The sequence below is a fragment of the Chinchilla lanigera genome, unplaced genomic scaffold, assembly GCF_000276665.1.
Source record: "Chinchilla lanigera isolate Chin_1 unplaced genomic scaffold, ChiLan1.0 scaffold00070, whole genome shotgun sequence".
Taxonomy (NCBI): domain Eukaryota; kingdom Metazoa; phylum Chordata; class Mammalia; order Rodentia; family Chinchillidae; genus Chinchilla; species Chinchilla lanigera.
In genome coordinates this window covers 10497784-10519569 of record NW_004955471.1, presented here as the reverse complement: position 1 = coordinate 10519569, position 21786 = coordinate 10497784, and the positions used below count along the sequence as shown (strand labels likewise).

Below are 21786 nucleotides of genomic sequence, written 5' to 3'. Positions count from 1 at the left end.
GACAAGGATGTCCACTATTGCCACTTCTATTTAATATAGTTCTGGAAACATTAACCAGAGCAATTAGAAAAGAGAGATAAATATAAGGAATAAGGATAGGAAAGGAAGAAGTTAAATTATCATTATTTGCAGATGACTTGATACTCTACATAGAGGACCCCAAAAGCTTCACCAAAATACTTCTCAACTCAATAATCAAATTCAGTAGTGTGATCAGGATACAAAATCAACACTCAAAGATCAATAGCATTCTTGTACACAAATAACAAACTCACTGAGGGATAAATTAAGGAAACCATGCCTTTCACAATAGCACAAAAAAAATGAAATACCTATGAATCAATCAAACAAAGGAAGTAAAAGTTCTCAACCTTGAAAACTAGAGTACTCTGAAAAAGAGATTGAAGAGGATATCAAAAAATGAAAAAGATATCCATTGCTCTTGGGTAGGAGCAGCCAATGTATTGAAAATGGCCGTAGTCCCAAAGTTGTTAACCATTTTAATGCAATCCTGATCAAAATACTAACACCATACTTCACAGAATTAGAGAAAAAAGCCCTAAAATTTATTTGGAACCAGAAGAGACACAGAATAGCAAAAACAATTCTTGATAACAAAGGTAAGACAAGGGGCATCACAATGCCTGACTTGAAATCATACTACAAAGCTACTGTGATAAAAATTGCATGGTACAGATTAGAACATGAAGGAAATAATCATTATTCTTGCATTCAAGAGGTGGAGCTTGCACAGTCTCCTGAGATTGTGGCTGGAATTGGTGACTGCACTTTGACCAGTGTGAGGAAGAAGCTCGTAGAAGAGCAGGAGAGACCCCCGTGCCCAGTAACTGTGGTCAACACTCCACCAGGGACTGAGAGCTCCTGCCTACAGCACAGAGTAAGCTTGGACATGAACCACCCACCAGAGTCAAAGGTCCCTCTGGTCCTGCCCAAACCTGGATCCTGGCTGTGACCTGGAGCCAGAGCCACTCGATCAGCTCGGTCTTGGTTTCTCAAACCACAGTAGCTTTCTGAAGTATATTTTAAGTTGCTATGCTTTTGTATATTGACCATAAAGGATTAGATAACAAACAAAACCACCCAGTGCCTCTGGTGCCTGTTTTTCCCTTAGGTGGGAAGATGAACTCTAGGTCATTTATCTTCAAAGACAATATGTCAGAACTACAAAAGTAGACTGGGTTCTCAAAAATCCAATTAAGTCTGGTTTACCGTGCAACAACAATCAAGAACTAACATCTCCACTACAAAAAAAAAAAAAAAATGGAGTTGATGATACCAGGCACTCTGCACTGTCAGGAAAGAGACAGAGCATGCAGCAGCATTATCTCCACATTTGTGAAAAGAAAGGGACAAGTAAAAGCATAGATTCCTCAGATCAGCCAATATAGTGAAAAAATGTGTGCACCCAGAGTACATGTCTGCGTTGAGTAGACTCCACCTTTGAGACTTCACAATCTTTTATAACTCGCTTTTTCCTCCATTACTTATGTATGAGCATGGAGCATGACAACAGAGGAGCTTAGGAGGTGGTCGTGAGGGTCAGGTAGTGAGCTCTGTGTCACCGTAATAAAACACTTGACACCTGACATGGGCTACCTATGAATGGCGGAGAGCTCTCTCTTGGCTCACGGCTCTGGACGTTGGAGTCCAAGTCAGGCAGTGTCCCTTAATCTTGACCTCTGGTGGGGGTGGCACCAAAAGGCAGAAGTGGGTGTCACTGTTACATCTCTACCCAGGAAGGAGAGCAAGGGGAGATGGGGACAAGGACAGTGAGAGCTGGAGAGGTAAGAGGAGGGCGGGCGAGTCCTGCAGTCCCTTCTGGTGATGCTCCCCAGGGTCCTAAGGACCTCCCCGGAGCTCTGCCTGCTGAAGTCGCCAGCAACTCCCCATAGTGCTACTCTGGGGCCGTGGCCACAGGGGCCTTTGGGAGACACTGTCTGTGCTCTAACACATGGGCCAGAGGTTCTCCTGGGAGATGAGGGCCTTTGGCAGGCGCGCAGTGGCAGTTTCAGTTGTCAACACGATTAGGGGGCACCGCTGACATTCAGCGGAACCAGCCAAGAAGGAGAGCGTCTCAGCGGTGTGTGGGCCGAGCGCTCCTGACGCCGCATCTGCTGGGACTGCAGCAGGTTTCCGAGTGCTTCTTTTCACTCAGAGGAGGGGACCAAGATTTTCATAGCCTGACCTTACACAGCACCCATTTTTCCAAAAACTGCAAACTGTTTTCTTAAAAAATGACTGAAGAGGTTTAATTTTTTACAAAATGGTTTAAGAAGTATTGAATTTTCTAGAAAAATTGCTATCATAAAATTACATGCATACATACCCATATCTGTATAATATCTTAAGGAAGTTTACCAAGAATTATTCAACATGTTGTAAATCACTCCTGGAGCACCCTAGAGGGTGTAAGCGCAGCCAGTAAAGCACCTTTATCAGTCCGCACTCACCTCTGGCAAGATCTTATCATCGTCAACCATTTAGCTAGACCTATTTTTAGGTCTATTTCTTGAAAATTCCCATAAATTGTAGAATAGCTATGTTTATGCTATTAATACCCTAGGTATTCTCTGCCAAATTCATACAATTGAGATTAATTTCCTGTTCAGATCTTAGTAAACCCGCCTCAGAAGTCTGTGGCTCTCTTCAAAGTACAATTTCTATAATTTCTTAAATAAACTTTACACTGTGATCTGGTTTTTGGTTGTTGTTGTTTTTATGTTTACCAACTTTGTACAGTGTTTCAGGCCCTGTGGAGAAACTCAATAATTCCTTGCCTATCCTGAGTAACCCAGCAACTTAGCCAGAACTTGGTTCAACAAATTTTTTTTAAAAAAGGACAGGTGATATATTCATTATGAAGTCCTGAGCTCGATCCTCAGTAACACACACACACACACACACACACACACACACACACACCAGATAAGTTAAGTGAGAGCTGGTTTTTGTTTGTTGGTTTGAAACTGTGTCTCACTATGGAACCAGGACAGCTGCAGAATCACCATCCTGATCAAGTAATTGATGATACTTGATTCTCATCTGAAATCACTGAATATGGTTTTTCAGTTTCAACCCCTCTTATTTTAGAAATAAAATTTTTTTCCATTGTCTTTAATGCATTTTGAATTTCTTTTAAAGAAATTCACTGTTCAGAGACTTTCCATGGTTAGTGCTACAAAAGTAATAAACTGTAAAGATAAAAACACTGCTGACTTTTCAAATTGCTTCTGAAACTGTTTCTCCAGAAAGCCCGTCAGTCACGCAGTGCGTTTCTGCTGCTCCTGTCAGAGCCTCTGCCTTTTCCCTGCTGTTCCCCCTGAGCCAAGCAGGGTCCCCGTAAGAACTCAGGACTCTTGCAAACCCCAGAGTTCTCGAGGCCTCATCACGCCTACCTCCCTCTTCCCAGCACAAATATGTTTACACCCCTACGCGTGGCTGTCAGGCCCCGTTTCTCCCTTCCCACGGCCCCTGGCTTTTCTTCCTCCAGTATGGCTATATGAAGTATGAATGATAACCCACCGGGGTCAGACAGCGGGCTCTAAAGCATCTGAAAGGCTTCTGTGATGGCTCCTCTTGACTGTCACTTGCTGGTACTGAGAGACTCCGGGGAGAGTAGAAAAGCCACTTCTGGTGTCTCTGGGTAGTCACGGGTGTCACCTCTGGTCCCAGGTCCACTTCCTCTTGAGCTGTTCCCGTGTGTTTCCCAGATGCCTTGAGTTGAGCTGCTTTCTCCTGCTGTGGCTTCTGCTGTGATTTGCAGACTTGGACCCAAGTTTCCTGGACCGAAACATCTGAGACCAAGAGTCAAAATAAACCTCTTCTCCTTCAGGTTGTACATGTCAGGTATTTTGTCCCAGCAACACAAAGCTGGCCATCGAGCTGTCCTTAGGGGGCACATACACTACCCTGTCAGCCTTGGAGGACTGCACACGGGCAGGTACTCTGCCCTTAGGTGTCCATTTGGAATCAGAAAGATTCACGTCTAAGAGAAAGCACAGGGAACAACCGTCAGTATCCTGTGCAGTGGGACCTAAGAACCCAGTGGGAATACTCTGCAGTTCCCAGTAAGGAAAGCAAGTGACTTGGCCATCAGGCTGAAAAACTCAAAATCTTAAGAGTAATGTGTTAAAGAAATACAACCCTAGGTATCAGGATAATAATAGAAATTTGAATCCATTTAATAACAAGTAGGTCATCCTTGCTATTTATTCTATGTGCTAAGTTAACATTTCTCATGGATTTTCTTTTTTTGTTTATTCCTTGAACAGTCCGATCTGGTAGCTGTGATTATTATTCCTTTCCTTAGCTGAGGACTGTCATAGTACAGTTACGTGTGCTTGCCAAAATCATATGACTGAGATCTGAAAGAGCTGAGATTCAAACTATCCTCCTTCTGACTCTGGAGCCCTCACTATAAACTGTATGTTTTATTATCTTTCATGATGCCTCTAAATATTGTCACAATAAATACCTTCTTGGGTGCCAAATGACTACAAGAGACACAATCTGTCATGCTATGAGGAGACCGTGTTGTAGATACACATTTGAAGCCGATTTTGTGGACCCTGTCAGAAGTCAGAAGTGAGGAGCCGTGGGCTCCATTTATAAAGGTAAAGCTTCCTATGTGAAATGCACATTTCAGAGTTGAAAACTATTTAGCAGAGATTCTCTCTGCCTTTAAGGGAAATGAACCACTTCTCATTAGGTACAAATGGGAAAAGGAAATTCTCTTAGAAATGTAATACTAGTGATATAGCTCCCTGTGGTAATGTACCATAATGAACTGTTATATGTGGGAAAATATTGGTTTTTCCTAATTAGAAATTGTTCCTCTCTGTCTTACAGCACTGAGAATAAAAAAAAAAAAAAGAACTTAAATGAATCCAAAACTTCTAAAATGGCTTCATTAGGTCAATGCCTGTAGGATTTAAGGTATGATATAAACATAGCTCAGGAAAGAATGTTAGGTGGAGTGGGAGAAAACAGCACGAAAAATGCCAAATAGATAAATCTTGGATGCAAAGCGCATCTTAAACACTTGATCTAATCTCTGTGTTTGATCAAGGGCAAAATTGAATTATGTAAGACAGAACACAGATTCTAGAAGGTTACGTTAAAGAAATATTTAACAAGAATGATTCAAAGCATTAACTTTATTTACTTCAGCTATTTTTATAGTCTCATAGTGCTCTTAGCTTGTTGATATCTTAATTCATTTACACATTTATTCAGCTAGCCCACAGCAAATATTCACTGATTGTCCAATATGTACCAGATATTGTTGCAAAATGTATGTAACATTTTTGGAAAACATTATTCTATATTGTATTTCTTTCTTCCAATCTCTACATTATGTACATTTTGGTGCAGTGAACATGTGTGTACATTTGTGTATGGTGTGTGTGTGTGTGTATAACTGTCTGTCTAGTCAGTTGTATGAATGAAACAGCGCAAATTCACAAAGCCATAAAACAGGTCGTGTTCCTCACAGCTTCTTGTGCAAAACATTGAGATTTCCTCCACGTTAAAATGCAGCTTGCTGGTCTGGGGTGTCGCTCAGGGAGGGAACACTTCCTGGAATGCGTTGCACCTGTCTGGGTTTGATCCCCAGCACCAAAAATAAATAAAAAATAAACAAAAAATCCCAACTTTTGTTCATAAAATTACTAGGATTTGTGAAGGAATTCTTTTACTGCTTGCACCTGTCTCTTACTGAGAATTAAACCATCATTTCTTCATCCCTTCTGATGTTTTATTACTATTTTCTGGTACTCCACAAAAACCTTTTAAAGTTCATGCTGTGGGTCTTTAGTATTTCTGGTCAGATTAGGTATGCTCATTACTATAAAAGCAGCTGAATTACAGAAATAATTCCTTACATGAAAATATTTCTTCAGTCAATTTTAGGGAAAATATAAGTAAATTTACAGTGATAAGAATCTCAAGTATCTAATTGCAATTATGTGACAAGGACGAGCCATATCACCCATCACTCTTACAAGTAGGTTAAATTTGCTTGATTTGACTTCCTAAAAAAATCATAATGTAAATTATCAAGCTAAACACACTATAAAGGAACTCAAAACTTTGTGTATTCCACACTTGAATTAAGCATTTTCCAAGAGGCAGGAAGAAAAACAAAACATTTGTCCAGAGAAACATTCTATATACAAGAGAAGAATATATATCACGCTTTTATTAGAAATTTACTTTAAAAGACTAATTTTCAATACAGAGAGAATTTTGCACAGTGGAGAGCCTCAAAAGAGATCAAAACAATATTCCCCCTAGATACTGTCTTAATACTGTACATAATTCAAGATGTGGAGAAAGGAGATTTTGCATGAAAGACAGGGTCTTGATTGCAAACAGTTTGATTAAAAAAGGAGCCATCCTCCCCCAAATGTGTGTTATGTGTTTTATTATTACTAGTAATTAATACACATATATTTTGCTATGAGTTATTCTGAATGAATTTTAAGTATTAGCAGTTCACCATCATATTTGTCATAGAATTCAATTCACAGCAGATGTTCACCTAATAAAAATTACAAATAAAATTTTAACAGAAGAGGAAGATGTAAATGAACGGCTATATATTCGTGGAATAATAATGCAGTCAACTAAATTACACAACTCTAATGAGATGGAGGAAAAAGCCTGTCACACGATTTTAAGAGAAAAACTGTGGTAGTACTGCCAGTGTGACTAAGTTTATGAGACAAAATGGGGAAGAATTGTGCCTGAGTGAACATCAGGACATAGTTTATTAATAGAAGTCTAATCAAGAAACTTCTGCAATTTGCATTTCTTGATGCTGTCTCACATGGTTCACATGCTGGAAAATGAGACATAAGAAATTTTCATTTCTGAGTGATTTGAAGGACGTGTGCATACTTTTCGAAATGAATATGACACCAAATTTTAAGTGGAGAAATACCACATCAGAAGCATAACTTACTAAAAGAAGTTAGAGACCTACTGGGGTCATGTTCCAGGTCAGAAGCCTTTTCTATTTCATCCCTCTGAACCTGGACAACGCTCCCTCGCCATGTGGTCTTTCCCTGGCCTTCTGGCGAGGCTGGTGTTCTTAGGGGGTCTGCAGAGGGGGCCTCAAAGTCAGAACATGTGAAAATCAGGCCGTCACGATGTTGGAGGTGAGTCCAAAATTGAGCAGAGGTTAATGGGTTTAAGCTTTTGTTGCACTCCTTGTCATCTCTCCTGTAATTTCAACAAAGCAGGCTCTGCTTTTCTTCTGCATAATTGTCACTGACACACATCTGGCCGCCTAATCCATGGGAACCTTCCTGGGCTTCTAAAAGGAAGCCAACTTCACCTTGTTGAAAGTCGGGGAGGGGTGGCACCCTCGAACTTAGCGTTGTAACTGACGTTGGGTTGGTTGCCTGTTCCCTATCGCACTTATTTGCAGGGCCTGTGTCCAGGGGACTGAAGTACACATTCACAACCGCAGGGCTGGTGAGAGCGAGAATCCTGCTGTGTGGCCTCTTCTCAAAGCTCAGGTTTACTCAATGCTTTCTTCTCAGATTCAGGGTTATTTCTACCGCCATTCTTCAGAAATTCCCAATTTAACAAATCACCACATTATCTTCTAGCTCCTTTGTGACATCACTGATTCATAAGCCTTTTGGATGCAGAAGCCTGTGGGCAGTGTTAGGACAGTGTCTGCCTGTGTGCCTACAAAACGTTTGCTCATACAGTAGAGTGGTGGAAAACCCTTTAGCGTTTCAGTAATAGCAGACTGCCTGCTACAGCACACAGGCCATAGGTTTGTCACTGCTGGCTTATGACATCATTAGCTGACAGATACTCTAATTCCATATGCGTCTGTGGGCTCCGTCTAGGAGCTCATGTATAAACAGATATTTGTGGGAGGATTTTATTTTATCTTCTGGGGACTGTACCCAGAAGCCTGCACATGCTAGGAATGTATTCTACCAGTAAGTCACACCACAGCACCTCTCGTGGAATTTTACCTGAGAAAATGTTAGAACAGAACCGTGCTGGCCAACTGATTTTCACTGTGATTTTGGAGATTCATATCTAAATAACTTGGTCTTAAGGGAACGTATAAAAGGATGATAATTAGACCAAAGAAGCCATGGAAACAATATATTTTTCAGTACCACCCTATCAATAAACAAAAAGTTTTGAAATCTAATAAAAAAGTAAATAAGCCTGTAGAGAAAAAGGATGGGGAAATTTAGCTTCATGCAGAAATTCTTTGTGGATCTTTTCAAATCCAGTTGGGTTTATTCCTCACTTCTACACTTATTTTATAATCTGCCTAAAAATACGTTATGGCAGGTGAGTAGAAAACGTGGTTGAATTAGTCTGTAACCCAAGACAGCAGGAGAGGAAAGAATACATGGAGGGTACAGGTATTCCATGGGACTAATCATGTAGGACTCAGGTTATGCTGTAAAACTAGTTATTGCACTGAAGACTTGACCTCCAGGGTTGTTTTTAACACTCTCTCTAACCTTCATAATCTGGAGCAGTTATGTGCATTTGTTAACACTACCAAGTGGATAGTCAACTTGTTAAGCAAACAAGGAAGAAATTTCATGGAAACCTTTGAGAGGGTGAGCTTCTGAGAACTAGCCTGAGATTACACTTATAAGAGCAGCAAGTTACAGATATTTAAGATATGCACAGCCAAATAGATACCTTGAGAGGCCCAAACAATTAATTTTGTTATTGACTTCTTCATTTATTTACTCAAAATTAATGGAACAGTTACTAGGTGAGAACTCTTAGACTTGTTTTTGGAATGGATGTGAAGAACTGTACAGACATCAGCCTGAATGAAAGCCACCAGCGAATGTAAGCTGGAGAGGAACAAGGCGGAAGGGTGGGGTCCAGCCTGTGGAAGTGTTCAAGTATCTTTGAACCCAACGTTGACGAGCTGTAACCACAGGCAGCTCATTAGCGACTGTACACCTCCTCTACCATCCCGACTGGAATTGTGATACTCAGTGGAGAGATGGGTGAGGGACTGAAGACCAGTTTTGGTCCCAGGATTTGGCTGGGCACCTAGAGTAGAGGCTTTCCTAAACGAGCACTGTGAAACATCTCCAATACAGTTCAAGACCAAAACCAAAGCTTGCTTTGCAGAAAGGAGGACATGCTCTTTGTTTACTCAGGAAATCATGCAGCTTCACTAAAACACACATGCACGTGCGTGCAAAAGAGTCGGCCTTCTTCTATGAGTAGAAACCAAACTTGAACCCCAGAATTTTCTTCAAGTGTTTTTCATCTCTTGGTGTGATTCTGTGTAACTCTAAGTATTTAGTCATGCTCCACCCCCACCTCCTCCCCAAATTAAGGTGAAAACTTTCAACAAAAGTAATCATTACAAAGTATTTCAGTATCTTTGGATAAAAGACTTTTTTAAAATAAAATACTATTTATAACTATGCCAGTTAAGAGTGCAACAAGAGTTATGTCTCTTAAAACCAACTTGTATGCAGTTGTTCCATGGTGATGCATCGAAGACTGTTTAAACCCACAATCTCCCAAATGCGTAGACGGTGAAGACTTAAATAAAAGAGACAAGTGGTGTGATTTTAGGGCTCCAGGAGGATCAAAACCCTCTAGGAGAATTCGAGGTTCTCTGGGGCCTGAGACAAAGAACTTCTCTGGGCAGCCCATATTCATGTGGTTTTCAGACAAAGGAGCGGGATACTGAGGAAAGTGCAGGAACTGAGCAGGACCTTGGGAGCCTGCTCAAGGACTTCTCTAAGCAATAAATTATGTTAGTTTAGGAGAACTACGTTATCTCTAGGAAGGCCTTCACTGCACGAGTGAGATGCCTGCAGCTACAGTCCTTATCTAGGTAATTGGGGTTGGAGCCAGGCATCCTCAGCTGTGGCCTTGTCTTGTCCTCTGAGGCCTCATGGCTTCACAGACCTGTACAGGCCTCAGCGAGGACCAGTGGCTCACAGAGATTCACTTATGATGAGTCCACTGCCCATCTCCAGACAAGGGGCCTAGGCCTGGGACAGACTCACAAGTAAACATAGAAAGCCAAATGGTTAATTTAAATCCTGCTCAGAGCCTCTTTGCAGTGGTCTCCATCAGTGATGATGCAGAATGGCATCAAACAGACTGGTCTGATGGAGCAGAGTCAGCCTGGGCTTTAGCAAATCATAAACCACAGAACAGGATGATAACCAAAAATCGTTGGTTGGATTATTCTGCCTTGCAGGAGATCTCCAGAGAAATTCAACAAAAAATTGATCAATTTAAGGCTTTTCATCATAAACGTTTAACTTGAAGTTTCTGCTCACGGGGAAAGAGCAAGAGTCCTGAGTCTCCAAGGTTCGGAGGAGCTGGAGGAGCCCCACCCCCACCCCCATGGGCCTTGCCTGCAGCTCCTGACCTCCTGTGTGCTTCTGGTCAGGGCTCACAAAGCTACATTTCCGCATCACAGCACTAAGATGGGACATAAAGCACATCAACTGCTCCTCAGTGAGCTACTCCTGTGAGCTCTGTTCTCCCAGTGAAAGAGCTCCCCCAGGATGCACATGCACTGTGGCTATGGATCAGTCAACACATTCAAAGTTAAGATTGTCAGTAGAAATTGGGAAGGTAAATAGGCTGTAGGCACTGGCATTAAAAAGTTAGCATCTGAAGCCGGGTTCCTTTAATCCTCACACTGTGGAAGGCTAGGTGGGAGGATCACAAGTTCAAGCCTAGCCCTGGCAAATTACTGAAACCTTGTCTCAAAAGGAAATACAAAAAAGTTTAGGGATGGAGCTCCATGTGAAGGTTCTGAGTTTAATTTTCACAACTACAAAAAGGAGAAGGAGGAGGTGGAGGAGGAAGAGGAAGAGGAGGAGGAGCAGGTACAGTGAAAGCATCTGGCCAAGTGTGGAGGTTCAGGCCTGCAATCCCAGTTAAAGGGAGGCTGATGCGGGAGGAATGGGGTATAAGGGTAGCCTCAGACTGCTGCTTAGGGAGACACATCTCCTCTCCCAGTTAAAAGGCCTGGGGTGCACCTGAGCTCAGCAGTAGAGCACCCCTGTGTTCAGTCACCTGTGGGCAAGAAGGAAGACAAAAACCTGAGATCTGGATAAGGAATCAGGATGAGGGAGTATTACTCTATTCGTTGTTCAAGGCAAACCTAAGGCAATAGGGATACATCTCATTGTATGGATTCTGAAGCAAGTTATTTGTCCACATTTGCCTACTGCTTATTATAATTAATTAATTATTGAAGATGTAAATATCTGAGTTATGTCAGAAGCTAGGTTATATCCTAGGATACACTTTTTTAAACATCATTCTATCTAGATGTCACTCAATCTGGCTTTCTCTAAGTCCAGAAGAATACTTCTTTCAATAACTGTGTGTAAAAGTGGATTGTTTTAGAAGGATGTCTTAGCAGGAAGAAGACATCCTTAGCAGGAACTCTAATAGCATTTACTGGGCTGTCATGAATGCGACTTGTTGGAAGTGCTTCTTAAATAAGAGAGCAATTATTTAAACAGTTAAAAATTTTACTTCCTCTTTCAATATTTATCTATAAATTAAAGATCTGAAAAAATTTATATTGATTTGTTTTTCTTCCTAAATGGATGAAAAACACTTTTAGAGGATTCTAAAAAATTCCACTTCACACGTTATTACACTTTCTATTCAAGTTCTGTGGAAAATCTGTTCTGATGCCTGAGAACAGGGGGAAATCCCAAAGTTTCCCAGGAATGGGCAGAAGATCCACAATTCTGCTCATACTGAGCATGAGTAACATTTTAAATGAAATCTGTAACAAGGCTGAACTAGAACATATTTACTTCTACAGTTTAATGTACTACTCACTTTATACATATAAAATGGAAATAGTGCACTGAAGTAGTAGAAACATTTAAATAATTATTAGAATTATAAAAATTTGTAATGTTAAACTATATTCTGACAACAGGAAAATAATAGTGTAGGGGAGCAGAATGTCAGGAACAATTTGAATCAAAGTGGATTTATTAATAATGTCTGACAAAAAAACACACTTCACGCTGTACACATCAGGGCATGAGCTTTAAGGAATAAGAAGCTAATGTGGGGAGGCTTTAGGGGACCCCCATCCTAACTGCAGAAACAGTACAGAAAGAAAACCCAGAGCATCCTCCTTCAGAGGGAAGTCGTCTGAGGACGGACATTGTCTTTTCTCTAATATGAGCAGAAGGGGTGGGAAAGTGGTTTTATGGGGAGATTGAGATGAAACATGGAAATTGCAAAGTTGGAACTGATGCCCTGAGATGTCACAGCCTCCAGCTCTTCGCTTCACTAAGGGTAACATCTGAACCTATTTTATCTGACCCCTTCCCATTCGTGAGGAATGGATACATGCCTCAGTCAGAGTTAATCCCAGCCAAAGATATTTTGAGAAAGAGAGCTGAGCAGAATTCCTTCATCAAAGGTTGTACATTCCTCTAATTGTTCTCAACTTCTTTCTTCCAAAAGAAATAAAAATTAAGTAGAGTATATCTAAGCCTCAAACTCCAGCTCAGCTTGGCAAACAAATTTTGGAAATTAAAAATGGAATTAAGAATTCACTCTTGCTATATCAGAGTAAGTAGTAATCAAAACACAAACTATATACACTATGTAAATGAACAGAATAAAGGCTGAAGGCATAGAACACAGGGAAAGATTTTGTGAAAAGAAAAGAAGAAAGAAGAGAGAAAAAGGGAAGGGGAAGAAAGAGATAGAGACAGAATAAAAGAGGTCCACATACACAGAGAGGCAAAAAACAAATTTGGGAAGAAAAATAAAGAACAGAGGAAAATTTCCAGAAGTATTTCACGTCATAAAAGTGTTTATTAAATCATGAAGATGAAACAGTTGAATGAAATGCTCATATGTTTGTAACTGTTTCTAAGTATTTATTAAATTTTTAGTAAATATTTGTTAAATTATAAAATAAACACCATAATTAATAAATCTGAGGATGTCCAGCAAAGCGGTGGGTCAAGTAGTCAAAGGATTCGTTTCTTCTTCTTTCGTAGAGCAGGAATAGATACCACGGACATAAAAGCAAATGCCTGGCAGATGCTTTCATCCTGTAATGCTTTCAATAACATCGTCCGCTCACAACTTCATTGAGATCATTTCTTAAGTTATGTGTGGTGCTGATGAAACATTTGCCAAAATATGTATTTTTCCCTATTCTTTTTCAATTTTTCCAGTGAAAGTGTGCACGTAATAGGTTCATGGAAAAATAGCCTGAGTGCTACAGCCTTATTTCCACTGAGGCATCTCTTCCTTGGTCAGCCATGGCCACACAGTGCTGTGTAACAGATGCCCTGCACATTTCCCCGGGTTCTTTTCTCATCCGTGCATTTATTGGCTGCCAGCGTTCAGCTGCATTTATGTCTAGGGAGGTGGATGGGGGTGGACTTCATCTGCATCAGGTGTTTTCTGGGACCACCGAACCTTTCAAAGCATATTCTTCCAATGGTGATGGCAAGCATCCGAATCAAAACCCATCTATCTTGCTTTTGGGGAAAGACAGGCAGTATATTTAAATACTGCACTACAGGTATCTCTATGTCGTTTGAAAAACAGCTTTGTTGAAATATGTCACATCCCCAAAATTTACAGTATTAAAGTATATAATTCAGTGGTTTTTAGTGTATTTACTGTTTTGCAACCATCACCGCTGTTTAATTTCAGAGTATTTTCATCACCCTCAAAGGAAAACTTGTAATTATTAACTGTCCATTTATCACCTTGTCTCAGTTCTTACAAACTCTAATATAGGTGTCCAGTGATTTGTCTATCCTGTGCATTTCATGTAAATGGAATCACACTGTGCATCACCTGTTGTGAATGGATTCTTCCACGTACTATGTTTTCAGTTTTCTTCCATTGCATAGCTTGTGCAGTACTTCATTTCCTTTTATAGCCTAATTATAATCCATTGTATACTATCTCACATTTTGTTCACTTGTTTATCAACTGATGGACATTTGGTAGTTGTTGCTTTGTGGTTATTCTGGGAAGTTTTGCTATGAGTATCTGCTGTGAACATTGAGAATTGAATTTCAGTCCTCTTGGTTATCCATCTAATGGTGGAACTGTTGATTCATATTTAAATCCCTGTTTAGTTGTGGAAGAACAGTATATCTTTTAACAAAGTGCTCTCATTTTACAATGGGATTCCAATTTCTGCACATACTCAAAATATTGGTTATCATCTGTTTTTATAATTGTAACTGTTTTACTAGATGCAAAGCAGTATGTGATTGGGATCTGTATTTGCATTTATCTAGTGAATAATGGTTTTGAACATTTCTAATGTGTTTTATTGACCAGTTTGGGGATGAAATGTGTACTGAAGCCTTTTGCTCATTTTCGACTCAGTTCCTCTCATTCAGAAGAATTCTTCACACATGCTGATACAAAACATTACTCTGATATGTGGTTTGCAAACATTTTCTCATTAGGTGGTTAATTTTCCTTGTGCTGTGGCATCCTTTGAAGTAAAAAGTTTTCCATTTTCACTATACACTGTTTGTCTAATATCTTCTTGTGTCTTTTGTGCTTTTTGTCTCATCACAGCTAAAAATGCTTGATCAGGAAAATTTGTCTTTATTTGCCTTCCTAAGAGTTTTATAATTTATTTCCTACATTTTGGTCTTTGATTCATTTGGGGTTAATTTTTGTATATGGTGCGAGGAAAGGATCCATATGCAATTTTTCCATGTGGCTATCCAATAGTCCTAACACTATTTGCAAAAAAGCCATTCTTGCCTGGCGTGGTTGTGCACACCTGTAATCCCAGCACTCGGGAGGCTGACGCAGGAGGATCACTGAAAGTTCGAGAGCAGCCTGGGCTACAAAGTGAGCTCAAGTCCAGCCTGAATTGTATGGTGAGACCCTGTCTCAAAGACAAAAAAAATTTAAAAAATTAAAAAGCCATTCTTTCTCTTTGGATTATCTTTGCACCCTGATCAAAAATCAGTTGACTATAAATATAAGGTTTATTTCTGGATTCTCAAATCTGTTCCCAGCTTGTGTGTTTGACATTATTATTAGCCTTACCAACTACTGGTTTTGGAGTAATTTTGCCATTGGGAAGTTGAGCCCTCATTTGTACTTTCGTTTGAAGATTTCTTGGCTATTTTGGCTTTGGTGCATTTCTACATGATTATTAAGAGCAGCTTGTCAATTTCTGTAAAAGCCAGCTGGAATTGCATATACAACTCCAAAAAGTGATAATCTTATTAATCTTAAAGTATATACTTCCTACAGAAGGATAAATCTCTCCTTATAACTTCGTAAAGATTTATAGTGGGTGAGACTTACTGTAATGACTTAGCCGAGATGAGAGAAACTGGATCTGGGGTAGGTGGGAGTTTGAACGCCTTCTGAGGCAGTGAACCAAAAGATACAAGTGACATTTCAGCAGACTCAAGAGGAAGCGACTGAGACCGGCATGTGCAGAAATAGTGCTCCCAAGAGACAGAGGGCACAACGTCGGCTGCACTGGCATCTGCAAGCACACTGGCACTTTGAAAGCCAAGGATCCACTCTGACCATGGGGCTGATGATAAAAAATGACTCAAACATGGTCAAAAACCAGATTTTGAATCATCCATCACTGAAGTTTACATGTTCACCTTTTAAAGGCTGTTTTACATGCTGACCAAAAATTTTGATTGCACTGCAGAATGGGAATTTAAGATATGACTAACACATACTTTTAATAAATGTGTATACCTCAACATTTCAAGAGGGAGGGTTGGTAGGATAACTGTTAACAGAAAAGCCAAATGTACAGTTTTAAAATATCAGTAAAAGAAAAATAATGATATCACCGTAGATCGTCAGAAACATGTTTGTCCACGTGATCTATCATTTCGGCAGACTCCACAAGGAAACATGTGCACTGGATTGTTTAGATCTACCAAGCAGCCAGCTCCTACTCCCATTTTCACAGCTGATGTTCAGAAATATCTCAGGACCTCCAGCTTTGTGGGGAGGGGAGGATTTCACTAAGTCTCTTAAGTTGCCCCCCAGCTTGGCTTTCACTTGTAATCTTCCTGCCTCAGCCTCCCCAAGTGCTGATATTCTAGGTGTGTACTGCCATGCCTAGCTTCCCTGGGTGTTTGATTCCATATTTGGACCTCACTTGTTCATTTGTACATTCACTTGATTTAAGCTGTGATGCAAACTGTTACTAAAACGCCAGTTTGATTCAGAGCCTACCTGGGCACCGAGGAGAGAAGAATGAAATTTTTCCTGCTAAGAATCTCATTAGAGTAAATGTCTACCAAGAAAAGCAATGATACTACAATACGGAAATATTTACAGCTAGGATTCTAGAGCACGGGGTCAGTGGAAGAGTGGAGGGGAAGGCTCGTGTGAACTAAGCTGCGGCGGTGACTGAGACAGGGTGAGCGCAGGACGGTGCTCCAACACAGCCGCCCGAGCAAGAGCAGCTGGCCATCTCTTCCGGACACCACAGGATTCGCGGGGCTGCGCTGGGCCTCACGGTGCAAAGTGCAGGCAGAGCGGTAAATGGTGGGACTGTGAGGGATTCCGTGCGCCCCGCAGAGCTTAAGGCTGAACCTTGGGGTGGTCCGTCGTACACTGTGTGCACGTTAGCCTGTGCGTTTGCCTGAGAAACACCCTGTTCAAGGTGAGGAGGACGCGGGAGGGGAGAGGAGCAGGGCCGAGCAGGACAGAGGCTGGAGGCCGTTGCGGGGTGGAGCAGATGGGGCCTGGCCGGGACCACAGTGGCACAGGGCTGCAGGCAGGTAAGTGACACGGATAGGGAAGAAAAGGCGGCAAGTGAGCCCCGTGAGGACCACAGAGGGACCAAGCAGGGAGCCAGGACGCAAAGCCGTCCATCCGTGAGACGGAATAAACACGTCTCCCTAAGTGTCGAATGAGGGTTTACTGCACCTCAGAGGTGGGGACTTTGGGAGACAGTTAGGCCAGGGGGTGCGCTGTGCCCAGGACCTGTCCCCCTTTCTCCCCAGGTGGGCGCACAATGAAATGTGCGCCTGCGGGCTGGCAGGAAGGAGACCCTCACCGGAGCAGCACCACCCCGGCACCCTGCTCGCACACTTCTGCCCAGAAGAGCAGTGAGAAGTAAATGTGCTTCTGAGCCACAGGGTCTGCGGGACTTTGTTACAGTAGCTGGAACTAAGAAACTGACTCTGCGTTTAATTTGTGCACTCCTTTTCGAAGTAAAGAATGATATATTTGTAATTTTTAGCTGCATCGACAGACGAAGTTCTCCAAAGATATAGGATGTTACATCATCCTTTTGGAGATAAGGCTCCTAGGTGAACTGCAAAACTTGTGTTTCAGGCCTTTCCGTCAACCAGCTGCACGCCCGAGTCCCCGCGTGCGGAAAAGCGAGGAGGTCACCCCAGCGCGGCTTCGGGCAGCCTCCCCACTCTGTTCCCCGCGTTTTCCCAGTGCACAAAGGAGTACTGCGCGGGAGGGCGGTGGGAGTGAGATGCAGAAAGGAAAAATGTAGGCAGGAACACCCGCCTCCGGGAAACAAAGTGTTGCTCTTTTCGTGGAATGACTATCACCACGCAGTACAGGCTCCCCCTCAGGCCCACGTGTGAGTCCCGGTCCTGGGATTTAAAAAGTAAAGTGTGGCCAGTAAAGTTAGGACCTCACGGACCTGTGAGGAGCTGGGATCACGGCTGTCATTAGTGCGTAGCCATGAGTTCCTTTCTTCGTAAAATACACAATAAGGGCTCCGAGGAACCGCTCAGAGGAACCTCTCCGAGGAACCTCTCAACGGAGAGCAGCCAGATCACGCCCACCCTGCTGCCTGGCCACAGTGCACGGGACGCTGCCTTTGTAGGGTCATTTCTTGTGAGCAGCAACATGTTATAAGGAAAAGAAAACTAAATACTAAAATAATGAAAGGGAGAGGACGTGTCCGTCCGAGATAGTGCGCTGGACTGAACACAGTTAAATGGGCGTTTACCGCAAGACTCGGTCCTCCTTATGGTGCTAATGAGTGGTGAATCCGCTCCTGCTCTGCGGGTTTCCAGGAAGCATTGTTAAGCTCCCTCCCGGACTTTGTAAGCCTGGGACAACAGTATGAGGGTTGAAGGAAATGAGACAGAACACCTGTATTTAGTTTCTTCGTTCGGCGTGCAGGGGCAGGCAGGGCAGAGTGTAAGATCTAGGGCCACAGCTGGAGGAGCAGTCTGAAGAGGGCGTGCCTCTGCACCAGACAAGATGAAGACTCCAGCCCCCGCGGTGCGTGCTGATGAGCCCCACCTTGAGTGCAGGTAGAATGCTTCCGTCTGCACATCAAATTAACTTCTATTCGCCCCAGTCCACAGTCACCACTGACAGTGAGGGCAGGAACCCGAAGGCACAGGGCCCCCAGGCCAAGACTCGGACTGTCACAGCACCTATCACTACGCATGTCTAAATCACAGCGTCAAAGTCAAGTGCGGTTTATCAGAAATCAAGGCGAGGATCAGCGACGGGCTGGGCCACACGGCTAAGATGCCTGGGATACAAGAGGCGAGGGGTGCAAAGGCCCCTCCATAGAAACGGCCCATTTGCTAAGCATCTGCCTCCAGCGGCTGGCTGTGCACTTGTCCTTAATTGGTTTGGAGGGGTACTATGGGTTTCAGAAGCAATGAGAACCACACTGGTTGTTTTGGCTGGAAACCGCAGCCAGTCACAAGGCAGTGGACATCCACGGGTTCCAGCTCTCCGGGGAGGCCCAAGCAAATGTGCCAGGGTGAAATTCTTACGTCAAAAATGTCTAGTACCAAATGTACTGAGTTTCCAAGCAGGCAAGTACCAAGGCAGGACAGCAGAGCTTTGCATAATGAAAACCATGGTAACACGCAACGAACGCGCTCATGTCCATGGAGACTACAAGATAAATCTTACATCCACACTGAGTTTCTCCCCAAAATAGCCATCTTTTTTTATTTGATGATTCAATACAGTTTTAATTCAAATAGTCACCACATAGCCTAGGCACATTACTAAGCATTTTACAAGCAAAGTATTTTACCAATTTTCTTCCCAATTGCCAACAAGTATAATAAGTGAACTGGTTAAAGGATATACTTCTGTACATAAAAAAATCCATGTATTTATACAGGTGTATGGAACAGAGTTTAAGGGTAATAAAAACCATAGCATCAAAATAAATAGCATGTGTTCCTACTGCATTACACGGCATCCTGTGTCGGGAAGCTGATCCTGTTTTACTCAGGTGAAATACATTTTTCTGAGCTAGGCTCATTTTCCCCAAAAAAGGGTTTCGCTGTTAATGATGAGCTGAATGTCTGTTTTTCATAGGTTGCTTTTTACCTGCATTTAGAATATGATCATTATTTCCCCAAAAGTGTTTGTGACTTACAAGAAGTGTGACTTCTATTGATTTCCCACTTCCATATTTTAAAATACAGATTAATCTAAGCTCTAGCACCATACAAGAAGGAAATACATGTATTTTTTGTCAGAGCAACAATATTTTATATCATCTTTGTTCTCTGGCTATAACAATTGTTTAGAAAAAATTTACCAAGCTAAAAATAGTTGATCTAGGTTGTCATAAAAAAGAATATTAAATACCTTTGGTAAAAATAGATATATTTAACAAGATTAGAAAAGCCAACAGTTATAATGTCAAAAGGAGAATATGAAAATGTACACAATAAAACAAATAAGCCAACTCAGAGATAAAGTGAAGGCCACTCTCTTCTGTTCAGGTTTGTCTCTTCCAAACCATGAATGTAGTTCTCTTCTTCCAAAAGGCAGATGTTTTATTAAGAAATATAGAAAAATCCAGTCTTTCCTATCAGCGTGACACCAGTTTACTTCATAGCAACATAGTTCCTCTTGAAAAATCAAGTTCATAGAACATTCTAATTTATATCTGTGAAAATAAGGCAAAAAATATTCCAGATTTCCCATGACTTTAGGCCCAAAACAAGGAGCTGTGGAGTTAAGCAGAGCAACAGAACGAGGTGTTCACTTGTACAGTTTTTCCTTTGCTGACTTAACTTAAGCCGCATCCAGATAGCTGCAATACAGAGCATAGTGAGTGGGCATGGGACACTCTGACTCTGAGACGAGCGTGTGAGCTGCACCACTCAGTTCTTCTCCGGGGCGGGTGACCTTGTCCCCGTGCTCTGGCCCCACTCTTCACAAAGGCACTGCTGTGCACCTCCTAATTCCATTTGGTGTCTCTTCCTAGAACACACTGCACATCCTGCAGATGGAAGGTCCTCCTCCAAGCAAACTAAGACTGTGGATGAGATAAGGCATGAGTTCTCAAGCAGAGTCAACTGCACCTGGCCGCTCCGGGGAGGCGCTGGCCCCAACACTGTTATCCCCCGGCATTCCCTCGGCAGACACAGCCACACTCCTCGTGGTGCTCCAAGGCAACGTCGGTGAGGGATTTGTGCAGGCCCCGAACCCCAGCCTTTGGTCTCAGCTGCAGGACCTGAAAGGGAAGGAAGCAAAGCACCTTGCAGGTCAGTCAGTGTCTGTCATGCTTGATCTCATGCCCAAATAACTGTGGAAAAGAACCTTGGGGCCTCCCAGTGAAGGCATCGTGTAAACATCCTTCTACCCTAGTGCAGTCATCAACTGCCACCACCCTTTCATTAAAGAAATGAGACTTCCATGCCAACAATCTGGAAGCACACAACCTCGGAATAAGAACAGCTCTCACACTCAAGGACTCGCTATGTGCTCCTGGGGTTGTTTGTGTGAGTATGCTGCTGAGAGCTGCGCCTCACATGTTACGGAATCGCCTGTGTGCAGTTTGTTTTCCTGTTTGTTAGTTTCTTCCTGTCCTTCATTTACTCACACATTTACCAAATATTTATCCCCGGAGCGGTACGCTGCAGTCCAGGAATACCGCGGGAAGGAACATGATCACTGCACAGCTGAGCCTGTTCAATTATGCCACTCATTAATTCCTTGGCTCCAGCTCAAGTCCTCCATAAAGCTGATGGGATGGATTAGATGTACCGCATAGACATCAGCCTCAGTCACAGCTAACTCTCTGCAGCTGGACCCTACTGTGCGGCGTAAGGAAGTTTGGCCCTAACAACAATGGGCCCTCTATGAAAGGAAGGTATTTGCAGTTTGGATGGCTGCACTTTTTAACAAAAACAGAAAAACAGACACCCAAACTAACCATATTTCCTTTTAAGACTGTGGCAGAGGGATCTATCTGTGTATTCTAGCAAAGATTATCCCAAGTATTCGATAGCAATTGCCTGTCAAGTGTGACATATTTTATTTCTTATACTAGAGCTAGTCATACTTCAGCAATTATGTTTTGTTAGGTTGTGAACAAAAACCAGGGCTCACAAAATAAAATCGTTTAGCGTCTCTGCTTTCTAGGTGTGACACAGAAAACTTCACGAAGCAACTCTGACAAGCTAACTACCATCCTCGTAAATTTTCATTAATCCACAAAGGCGCAAGTCAAGTCTTGTGACTATTCTGTTTGAAGACTTACAAACGAAAACTACAGAAAGTGAACTTCATTTGCAGTTTGTGGGCCTATCAGTGGTTAATTAGCTAACATTTTTTGAATACTTACTGAGTGCCAGGCACAATAATAATGTGTTTTTACGTACTTTAGCTCACAAGAATTCTATGAAGTAATTTACAATTATTATCCCTATTTTACACATGAGTGAGCACAGGCTTAGAGTGACATAGTTATTTGTGCCGGGGCCAAATAGAAATTATTAAAGTAAGAGTGAGAGAGAA

The 21786-nt window shown here is 42.1% G+C and overlaps 1 protein-coding gene across 4 annotated transcripts in view; it reads right to left on the bottom strand.

Annotated features, from left to right (window-relative positions):
* Positions 1 to 18945: 18945 nt before the first annotated feature.
* Pdgfc (platelet derived growth factor C) overlaps positions 18946 to 21786 on the bottom strand; it is a 181942-nt gene continuing 179101 nt past the window's right edge. For all 4 annotated transcript variants that reach the window (XM_013522909.1, XM_013522907.1, XM_005400945.2 and 1 more), the window contains one exon: positions 18946 to 20500. In XM_013522909.1, the coding sequence (XP_013378363.1) occupies positions 20384 to 20500 (117 nt within the window). In that variant the 3' untranslated portion in view covers positions 18946 to 20383. The remainder of the gene's footprint in view (positions 20501 to 21786) is intronic.